Here is an 11,433-nt window from a genome sequence, read left to right on the forward strand (position 1 = left end):
AATGGAGACGTTACTGGGCCCGCTCAAGCAAAAAAAAAAAACCGAGAGGACAGTGACAGTGACCTTGACCCTTGCTGCCTGGGAACCAAATCCCCAGAGGCGGAGTTCGGGTGCCCACTCACGCCTCGTGGGCGCCCCCATGTGGACCCTCTGTGAATCTTCATGAGACCTGGTGAGGATTGGAAGCCCCTTGAAGTCTGCTTTTCCTGCCTGTTTGTGGGCTACCTGGGATTGGGCAGAACTCAAGGCCCCACTGTGTTTCACCTGAGGTTTGCCCCACAAGGCACTGTCCAGTCCCAGCCAGAAGCCCTGGGGCAGGACTAACATTCACTCTAGGAACTTGTGGGGGGGTGGGTGCCCTGGGCCTGAGCTGGGGAGCAGGGGACACATGAGGTCCTGCGGGAACATGATCAGGTGTGCGTGCACACACAGACACCTCGAACCCAGGGTGTGGCCCCCACACTCGCTCACTGCACTTCCCAGAGATGAACACGCAAGACGGGGGTCTCGGCTTTCAAAGACCCCTGTGGGATAAGAATATGGATTGTGAAATAGAAAACTACCTGAAATGATTTTTCTGAAGCATTTGGACCGCACCCGGCAGTGCTCCAGGATCACTTCTAGCTCTGTACTGGGGGAACCACATGTGGTGCCAGGGTTGAACCCAGGTCGGCCATGTGCAAGACCAGCGCCCTGCCCGCTGTGCTGCCTCTCAGCCCCCGGCTACCTGTAGTCTGGGTCTCACTTACCCTTTGCTGCTGTTGTAGCTGTGACCTGCACCCTTGCCTTCGGAGCTCACACACAGCTGTGGTGCCCACCGGGGTCCCAAGCAACCTGTGGGCAGTGCTGGGCACTGAGCTCGCCACCTCCTGCTTATAGAGTGGACACACTGGTCACTGGCCCAAAACCTGTTTCTTTGGGAAGTTTCTCTCTAAAGGCAGCTCTTCCTTGTTTGTGTGCGTCTTTGTGTGTTTGGGGGGCTCTCAAGGCCCAGGGCCCCTCCCAGTGACTCTCGGCCAGTTGGGCTGGGGGTTTAATGCAAGGACCCGAGGATGAAATGATGTTCGGTGCTGAGGTGCTGGAGATGCCTGAGTCTCCTGGTGGTGCTGGGAGGCCATGTAGTGCCGGGGATCTAATTGGGCTCAGCTGCGTGCAAGGCGGGTGCCTTCACCCCTGTAACTATCTCTCTGGTTCCAAGAGCTTTTTGTTTGGGGTTTTTGTTTTTTGAGTTTTGGGGGGTTTTTTGCTTTCTGGGTCACACCTGGCAATGCACAGGGGTTACTCAGTGCTCAGGGGACCATATGGGATGCTGGGAATCGAACCCGTTTGGCCACATGCAAGGCAAATGCCCTACCCGCTGTGCTATTGCTCCAGTCCCTTGTTTGTTTGTTTTTTGTTTGTTTGTTTGTTTATTTGTGGGCCAAAACCAATAGTTGATACTCAGGTGTCCCTCCCAGTTGTGCTCATGCGAAGACCATGTATGGGGATAGAACTTGGTCCTGTATGCAAAGCCAGAACATCAATTCCGAGCCACCTCCCCGGCCTCCCAAACTCTTCTGGGTCTTTGCTCTTCTCTGGCTGTGAGGCTGGTGCTTTCGGGGCCTTCACTGATGATTTGGGCTGGGGAGTGAGGTGAGGCCTTACTTCGTGGTCACCGTGGGGTCATGTATCCCCAGCCTGTTTCTCACACCAGCTGCCCCCAGATGAAGGGACAGTGCCACCTTCATTCACACCACTGGGAAGGGTACACCTGCTTCATGGGCTATGCTGGCACACGTGTGAGGCACAGAGTGACCAGCTGGTACCCACTGCCCATCTGGGGCATGGATTCGTAGCATGATCGCCAACTAAATGCTATGGGTGTGTGCACATGGGGTGTATGTTGTCTGGTATGTGCTCGTGTGTGTGCAATGAGCGTAGGCACACTGGTCTACATACACAGTATTCATTCAGGGGTGTACACACAGGCATATGCACACGACTATATGTACGTGGTATTTGTTCAGGGCTATATGCACACAGAAATATGCAAATGGTAGATTTTTTTTCTTTTTGGGTCACACCCGGTGGTGCACAGGGGTTACTCCTGGCTCATGCACTCAGGAATTACTCCTGAGTGGTGCTTGGGGGACCATATAGGATGCTGGGAATCAAACCCAGGTTGCCCGCGTGCAAGGCAAACACCCTACCCACTGTACTATCACTCCAGCCCCGCAAATAGTGTTTCATGCACACGAGTATATGTGCATGCTGTATATACATGGGGATATACCACCGGTGGGTGTATGCACAAGGGCATATGCACCCTATTCTGGGGTTGCAAACAAGCCTGCCTGTAAGCACCCCTCCAGCAGGTCACTCTCCTCACACTGCCCATGACATGAAACCCAGTCTGAGCAAGAGTCCTGGCTGAGGCGTGACTCGGCCCAGCCTGGCTCAGATGTCAGCCCTGAATTATTGAGCTGGGGGTTTTGTCCCTTCACGCCCGGCGGCCTGAGTTGTCCTGTGGCAGAGGCGTGCGGGGAGACAAGCAGGCGGCCATGCCCCGGTGTCTCAGGCTCCCGTGCAGTGCCCAGCAGGCCCTGGCTTTGTACCGGCACCTCTTTGGGTGCCCTGCTGGCCTGGGCCAGCTCCAGGCTGCTCTGCAGCAGGTGAGGGATAGGGGGCTCTAAGTCGGGGGTGGGGGACGCGGCGGGAGCCCCACTCCACCTTGTTCCCCAGGTGCCAGAGAGCCGAGTCTGTCCCCCAGGCCTGGAGCTGCCTGTCATGCTGTTGGACATGGAGCAGAGCCGCCAGGCCCAGGAGCAGGTAGGGGCTGGCTGAGGGGGGGGGGGGGGCAGGGGGAGAGGAGGACGGCAGCCCTTCATGCCTTGCACCCCATTTTTCTGCAGCTTCTGTGGGACTTGGAGCTACTGACCGGGGCTGGCCTGGGCCTCTTCTGGCCCCCTCGGGCCCAGTCTTACGGTCTCTGGGGCCAGGGTGTGCGGAACTGGTGTGACAAGCCTCGTGGGAGCACGGTTGGGGGCTCCGAGCAGCTGAGTTGGGTGAGAGAGGGCCTGAGGTGTGGGTGGGGTGGGAAGCAGACGGAGTGTGGGCTTTGGAGGTAGATGGACAGGATCCAGGTGGAAGGGACCCAGGCGGTAGGGACCAGATGGAAGGGGCCCCAGATGGTTGGGAACCCAGATGATTGAGGACCCAGGGGGACCCAGATGGTCAGGGACCCAGAGGAATGGGGTCAGCTGCCAGTCTGTGTCTGCAGTGGCAGCATGAGCCAGTGCTCAGCTGCGGGGGCCACTGGGCTCGTCCACTGTCACAGTGGCAGCACTGCCCTGGCCCTCAGCCAGCGTCTTCTGGGGTGCTGTCACACCACCCCACAATGAGGGCTGTCATGATTAAACCAGATGGCGGGAGGGTCCGAGGCGTGAGCCAAGGCTGCAGCGAGCGAGGCAGGCGGGCCGGGAGCATTCCGAGCCTGGGACCCAGAGCAGCGCCAGCCACAGGCCTTTCCCCACCCAGGAGGACAGGAGTGTTGGTGGAGAGCACCCAGGAAGTCCAGCCCTCAGGGCCGGCAAGGACAGCAGGGCTCCAGGGGGCAGCCAGGACCTACTTCCCAGCTGCTTCTGGGCACGAGGTGGGAGAAAATCACACTCATGAGTATGGGTGTGGAGTGGGGAGGCATCAGGGACCGCCCGAGATGCCTCCCGCCATACTGCAGCAGGACACAGTGGACAAGATCCCTCACCAACCCCTTTCAGAGTTCCGGGCTGTGCCCCTCGCCCCAAGCCACGGACTCCCTGAACCTTGGCTGTCCATTTCCAGAGGGGTGAGTCTTCCTCCCGGGATTCAGCAGACTCGCTGTTCCCTGTCTTCTTCCAGAACCTGCCCCAAGTCCCCTCTGGGGTCCCACATTTATTTGTAGCCTTATTAAAGCCCCCGGAAAACACCCACACACTGTCTCCAGCTGCTGGGATCCAACTGGGCGGGGGCTGAGAGACCAGCAGAGACCGCTTGCCCCGCCCAGAGGTCCAGGGCACCTCTGAGGCAGCCGTGGCATCCCTGCAGGCACCAGTGCGCAGATGAGGAGGAAGCCGGAAGTGACACAAGACGGGCGAGCCAGCCTGCAGTGCCCACACCTGGTATGCTGACAGGGGCCGGGCAGCTAAACGCAGGAGGCCCTGGGTCGGGGTGGCAGACAGAGAAGGCCTCAACACAAAGTCCAGCTTCAATATCCAGTCCTCCCCCCACACCCCCATTAGTATTATTATTATCATTATTATTTGCTTTTTGGTTCAGACTTGAGGATGCTCAGGGGTTACTCCTGGCTCTGCACTCAGGAATTATTCCTGGCAATGCTCAAAGAGCAAGGAACGGGGGTCACTGTCACACGTGATGGCACATAAATCTAAAGGCTGGAGCGTCTTCTCGACACTTTTGTTTAGAAACTCCTCACTGCCTTCCTTTCACGAGAACAGGCCTGGGGCTCCTGTTTTAAAGGGCCGCGAGGCTGGTGCCTACGAAGGATTTATCTTGTGCAGGTTCCCAGCCTGAGTCCTGCTGCCTGCACCATGGTTGGTTCTGTGCACGCAGTGTCTGCTTCCTGCACAGTGGCCAAGCTGCAGCGACACCCGCTCCTTATTCTTATTTTTTTAAATTTTTTTTTGTCCTTTATGAAGACTTGGGCACTTCTTTTAGGCCAGGCTCTGGACTACAATTTCATTTCTTGAATTACAATGTGGTTTTTACCATCAGAAGCAAGCAAACAAAAAAGAAAGAGCAATGGGGGATTTTCTCTCTTTAAAAAAATTTTTTTAATTGAATCATGAATTACAGAATAACAAAGTTATTCATGATTGCTTCAGTTTTATAATGTTCCAACACCCACCCCTTCCACTTCTCTCCACCAATATCCCAATTTTCCTTCCGGCTCCCTGGCCTGCCTCTATGACAGATAGTATCTTTTTTTTTTTCTTTTTGGGGGCCACATCAGGCAGTGCTCAGGGCTTACTTCTAGCTCTGTGCTCAGGGATCACTCCTGGGGCACTCAGGGGACCGTGTAGAGGTGCTGGGGATTGAACCCAGGTGGGCCGTGTGCAAGGCCAGCTCCCCGGCCCGCTGAACTCTGGCTCTCCCCCAATTTCCTTTTCCTTTTCTCCCCCTTTTAGGCACTGTGGTTTACCATACTGTTACTGATAGGCTATCATGATGTCACTTGACCCTAAGGAGGATCTTCTTTTTTCTTTTCTTTTTTGGGGAGATCCCAGCAGGGATCCAATCTGGGGCTCTGTGTAAGCCAGACATATGTAAGCTCCAGTCCTCTGTGCCTCCCTGGCTCTCTGTAGGAGTTTCCTAAGCAACATCGCAGCCGGGACACACAGTAGGCTCCTTTCTGGGTCTGGAGGGGCACCCCAGGATAAAGTGAAGGTGTCCTTAGAGAGGCCTGACCCAGGAGACTGAAATGAGAACCTCTGGCCACTTTCAAGGTCAAGCCCCTAGGGCACCCCCCAGGCCACCTTCCCTCCTGATGTGTATGTGTGTGTGTGTGGGGGGGGGCTCCTAGACTTGGTTTGGGGAGCTATAGTGGGATGTGTGAAGGGGGCATGCTCAGAGCCCCCCCCACCCCACACACACACACTTGGGTCTGTCTCCCTCAGACCCTTTTCCAGAGCTGACGACTGGCAGCTGTGGCATCGCAGGGGAACCAGGAGGCTCAAAACTCATGGTAAAGGGTGAAGGTGCTCTGGGTCTCTAGGACAAGGGCGGCTGTGCTCACCTGGTGGGAGGCTGCTACGGGGAGGCAGGTCACTTCCTGCCACCATGGGGAGCCCGGGGACCCTGCAAAAGGGATCCACTCACTGGCTAGAGTGATAGCACAGCGGGTAGGGAGTTTGCCTTGCACGTGGCCGACCCAGGTTCGATTCCCAGGATCCCATATGGTCCCCTGAGCACTGCCAGGAGTAACCCCTGAGCATCGCCAGGTGTGACCCAAAAAAAGGCAAAAAAAAAGCGGGGGATCCACTCACAAGCCAGGGACAACACCCTGTTTCTTTCCAGGACCTGACCCGGAGGGAAGACAGTGGTGAAGCCAGGGTGGTAACCCAGAGAGCCCCGGGGTCCTCCGGCCTGCCTGAACCCCCAGGTCCAGGCTGGGTGCTGTACGGTGACCGGGGCCGGGAGCTGGCAGAGCTTGAGAAACTGCTGAGCATTGAGGGTCTTCAGCGCCAGGAGGAGGAGGCGCAGCCTCGGGCACCGGAAGAAGAGACCCCCGAGAGGGGAGAGGTGTCCGGAGGTCAAAGCGGGGAGGCCCCCCGGAGTGAGAGCCCAAGGTCCGGGGCCCTCTCGGAGCCCAGGGGGGCGACTCCGCAGGGACAGGAGAGTCTGTCTTCAGGGGGCCGAAACTCACAGGCCCAGGAGGAAGGCAACATCCTGGACCCTCCGAGGCACGAGGACAGCTCCCTGGAAGAACGGATACCGCAGCCCGGGGAAAGGGGAGGCCCTGGCCCCCAGGGAAGGACCACCCCGCCGCTGCTGCAGGGCCAAAAACCGGGCCCTGCGCAGGAAGGGGCCGGGGGTCCCCATCCCGCCCAGTGCCCAGGCGCCGCGACGCCCGCGGCCTGCACAGCAAGGGACTCGGGGCTGCGGGAGGGCCCGGCGGCTCCCCCGGGGGTGCAGGAGTCTGCAGAAAGCCCGGAGCGGGAGGAGGGCGGCGAGGCCGGCGCTCCCGAGGCCCCCCGAGCCCCGAGAGCCGCGTGGGCCCGAGTCCCGGGCGTGAGCGCCGCGCAGCAGGAGTCGGCTCTGCAGCGGCTGCTGGAGCTGCACCGTGCTGCCCGGCGCCGGCGCGGGCACGAGCGCGAGCAGCAGCGGCTGCGGGTGCGTGACGGCGCGGGCGGGGCGGGACGGGCCGGGGCGGGCCGGGCCGGGCCGGGCCGGGCCAGGCCAGGCGGGGTAAAGGCTCACGGCGACCCCTGCCCCCAGGTCCTGGAAGGCTTGCGCATAGCCAGGAACCGCCGCTGCCGGGTGCACCCCCTGGGGCCGCCGCTCCAGCAGGTGCAGTTCCCGCTACAGGTAACTAACACACACACACACACACACACACACACACACACACACACACACACACACTCATACAATCAAACACGCATGCACACGTACAATCATACAATCACACGCATGCATATGCATACGCACGCGCACGCACACACGCATGCACACACATGCACGCGCACACACAGAGGCCATCCCCACCCCTAAGGAGGCGGAGGGGTCCCCAGGATCATGCCCGGGAAGCACAAGCCGCTCGCGCCCTGCTGGATGCTGCCCCCTGCTGGACGCTCCGCACCCGCGGGGCGGGAGCCGGGTCTGCTCAGCCGCGGGTGTCCCCCCTCCTGTGTCCCCTCCAGGACGACTCAGCTGGACAGCGGCGAGCGCTGCGGGAACAGCTCCAACAAGTGTACCGGGAGAGGACCGGGCGGCTGCGGACGCAGGGGGCCAGGTGAGGCAGGGGCCAGGTGTGTGTTGGGGAGGATCCTCTTTTCCTGGCTTCTGGGATGACCGGCTGCTTATCCCCCCAGGAATACTCGGAACTTCCAGCAGCTACTGTACCCCTCCAGCACCTCGGAGCCTGAACTGCTGGATCCTCAGAAAGAGATGGGGGCTCTCCAAAAGAAAAACTGAAGCGGTCTTACACACACACATGCACACAAAGATGAGGTCATCACTCACACACATACACACAAATGAGGTCATCACACCCAGATGAGATCATCACACACATACACACGGCTTCTCCCCAACACGGGGTGTTATTATTCCTTCCCACAAGCCCGTCACAGGGCCAGGTCTTGGGGATTGAGAAAGGCAAACGCCCCGTTCTTGCGGAAGAACGACTCGAGACGGCACATCTTGCAGGAGATCTTTTCACGTTTCTCTACCGGGCCTGGGGAAAGACGCAGGGGCGGGAAATGGGTTTTGGGTTTGGAACGTCCACCTGGCCGGGTCCACTGTGTACTGGGGAAGAAATAAAAGTGCTTCCGAGGAGTGGGTGTGTGAAGTCCTGAACTGGTGGCCCTGAGGGGGGCCGGTCGTCAACACCCAGCCACAGACATGCTTGCCAGACCTCTCATCTACCATCTCCGGGACCGCTGCCTGTGTCTGCGGCAACGTTCCTTTACACAGTCCACCCGTGAGGGAATGTGCAGGGGTGCTTTTTAGGCAAAACCCTGTATTTATCCCTGCCTGCTTCTGCTGCTGCAGGCCCCAGCCAGCAAAGACACGTGATCCACACAGCCTCGCTTAAAATTCACAGCACAGACAGTACAGGGAAGCCTAGCTCCCACGAAAGCCCCCACATTCCACTCCCTGCCCCTTAACACTTAACTTCACCACCCCACAGACACAGTCCTGCAAAGAAAGAGCAGCACCCCCAGCTCCTACGGCTCAGGCCTCCAACAGCCTCAGCACCTGGAGTGCCTGAGCCTCAGGACTTTCAATAGCACCTCAGCTTTGATGATCCCCCCAATAAGTCCCTTCAGCTCCTTCAGCTCGACCTGGCTCCAAAGTCCTGCTTCTCATAGGCAGCCGCCACGGGCACCGCCCCACTCCTGCTGGCCTGGTCACCACCCCAGCTCCGCTCCACCCATCTGCTTAGGACCAGCTGTTTGAGCCCTACCAGAGGGCAGGACCTCAGCTCTCTCCCCTCCTCATTCATGGCATCCGAAGCTCCAAAGCCCATATTCTGCTGATGCCCCTGGCCCCTGCCATCAGCACGTTTGGCCAGAACAACTCAGAATAAATACCCAACTCACCTACCGGTTTCTACTCTTCCCCTTATAAAGCCACTGTCTACAGAATGGTAACTCCTTTGGGGGTGGGGGTGGGAGTAGGGACATACCCAGTGGTGCTCAGGAACCACTTCTGGCTCAGACACTCAGGAATTATTCCTAGCCATGTGCGGAGGACTACATGGATTGCCAGGGATCATGCCCGGGTCGGCTGCACGTAAGGCAAACGCCCTGCCTGTTGTACTATATGCCTTTGGTTCCAGAATGGTTACTTCTACATGTAGAGTCAGGAACCAAAACCATGGCCTTGGCCGAAGCAATAGTACAACGGGTAGGGCATTTGCCTTGAAGGCGGCCGACCTGGGTTCATTCCCTCACATCCCTTATGGTCCCTGGAGCACTGCCTGGAGTAATTTCTGAGTGCAGAACCAGGAATAACCCGAGTATCTCTTGAGTGTGGCCCAGAAATGAAACAACAAAAAACCACCCAGGCAGGGGCCAGAGCGGTAGCACAGCAGGTAGGGCATTTGTCTTGCACGCGGCCGACCCGGGTTCAATCCCCAACATCCCATATGGTCCCCCGAGTACTGCTAAGAGTAATTCCTGAGTGCAGAGCCAGGAGTGACCCCTGAGCATCGCTGGGTGTGACCCAAAAGGCAAAAAAAAAAAAAAAAGAAAAAAACACCAGGCAAAGCATGTGAATGTGCCTGCCACTGAGTTCCATTCCCTGCCTGGGTTATTATTTATTACTGAAGGGGTCACACCCAACAGGCTCAGCGGCCACAAGGGCTATACTCAGAAATGCTGTGTTTGGGGTGAACTAGCACAAGACCCGCTGAGTCACAGCCCTGGCCACAAGGTTATTTTATTTTGCAGCGTCTCACTCCCAGGACCACTCGGGGTGCATGTCATGCTAGGGATCAAACCCTGGGTTCCCACATGGGCCCTACTACCCCCACCCCAGAAGCTTCCCCTCATGGTGAGGATAAAATCTCCCTGTCATTTAGCTTTTGAATGAAAATTCATGGCTGGAGAGGGCTGTGTGGACAATCCCATCCAAAGCACCTCTATATAACCCTGCACCCCACCTCCTGGCAAGGGGGAAATCCCTACTTAGCTCCGCCCACCATGAAACGTGTCCCTCTTGGGCCTTTCCTTGCTCTTGTCCATGGCCTAACCCTCCACTAGAACGCTACCCCCCCCCAAGAACAGTGTACCCTCCCCCATCCCAAGAATCATGGGGGGGCACCACTTCTGGAGGGTTGGGCTCACCCAGCTGCCAGCCGTACGTGAAGCTGGTGGTGATGGGGAAGTGGTAGCGCTTCTCGGGCAGCTCCAGGTTCCGGGTGCTGAGGTAGTGGCGGCGGCCCTGGTTGTCGTGGGAGATGCCTTCGTACAGCAGGGCCCTGACGGCCGGCGGCACGGGCCGCATCTCGGACTGCAGAGGCGGCGCGGCCTGGACGGCAATGGGCACCTTGTCGGGTGCGACTTTGGGAGCAGGGGTGGGTGATGGGGGCCCCTTGGGGTGTAAGATGGGCAGTTGCAGAGGCAGGCGGGCTGCGGCCCGGGCCTTCTGCCGGGCCTTCACCATCGACCCGTACTTGCGGTACCAGTCACAGCGTGCCATCTTCTCCTTCTGGTATTCTTCCTTCCAGAAGCTCTGCCGTAAGGTATCCACGAAGAGCGAGCGCGCCATGGTGGCAGGAGCAGTGGGCAGCTGCGGTGGGCAGCTCCCCTGGGCACAGGGCAGACAGCAGGTGGTCCATCACCTGGCAACCGGCCCCACCTCACACAGGGCCAGGGGCTCACTGCCCTGCCCACTGCGGCCTCACAGGCCTCGCTCCCTGAGCCAGCCTCAGCCTTGGCGGCCGCGAGCCGAGCTTTGACCCCCAAATCTCCTGCAAGAACCTGGCTCTAGAACCCCAGGCGCCTGGATTCCTGCACTCAGCTTCTGAGTCCTACAATTGGGGGCCCCTCCTCAGCCCAAACTAGCCCAGAGCAGGGGAGCTAAGGGCCTGCTCCACCTCCATACTCCTTCCTGTTTTTCTTTTTCGGGGTTTTTTTTTTTTTTTTTTTGCTTTTTGGGTCACACCTGGTGATGCACATAGGTTACTCCTGACTCATGCACTCAGGAATTACTCCTGGCAGTGCTCAGGGGACCATTTGGGATGCTGGGATTGGCCGCATGCAAGGCAAACGCCCTACCCGCTGTGCTATCGCTCCAGCCCTCCATCCTCTACTTTGGGGGATGGGTCCTTGAGCAAGGGCCCCACCTTCCTGGCCCACCGCTTCTCTGCTTGGGTCCAGCCCTGCTCAGATTGTTTTTTGTTATTTGTTTATTTATTTATTTGTTTTGATTTTTGGGTCACACCCGGCGATGCTCAGGGGTTACTCCTGGCTTTGCACTCAGGAATCACTCCTGGAAGTGCTCGGGGGACCACACGGGATGCTGGGAATCGAACCCGGGTCGGCCACGTGCAATGCAAACGCCCTACCCACTGTGCTATTGCTCCAGACCCTCAGATTGTTTTTGGTTTTGGGGGTGGGGGTGGGGGTTAGGGCCACAACCGGGGATGCTCAGGGCTTACTCCTGACTCTGCAGTGATCTTTCCTGGTAGGACTTGGGGACCATATGGGATGTCGGGGATCGAACCTG

General features: G+C 58.4%; 1 protein-coding gene across 1 annotated transcript; it reads right to left on the minus strand.

Annotated features, from left to right (window-relative positions):
• Nucleotides 1-7,808: 7,808 nt before the first annotated feature.
• On the minus strand, nt 7,809-10,481 carry SPMIP1 (sperm microtubule inner protein 1). Its single transcript, XM_056118287.1, has 2 exons — nt 10,050-10,481; nt 7,809-7,933 (listed from the first exon to the last, which is right to left on the minus strand). The coding sequence occupies exons 1-2, from the start codon at nt 10,471-10,473 to the stop codon at nt 7,824-7,826; spliced, it is 534 nt and encodes a 177-aa protein (XP_055974262.1). The 5' UTR covers nt 10,474-10,481; the 3' UTR covers nt 7,809-7,823.
• Between the last annotated feature and the right edge of the window lie 952 nt (nt 10,482-11,433).

This window comes from Sorex fumeus, unplaced genomic scaffold (assembly GCF_029834395.1).
Source record: "Sorex fumeus unplaced genomic scaffold, SorFum_2.1 ptg000037l, whole genome shotgun sequence".
Classification (NCBI taxonomy): domain Eukaryota; kingdom Metazoa; phylum Chordata; class Mammalia; order Eulipotyphla; family Soricidae; genus Sorex; species Sorex fumeus.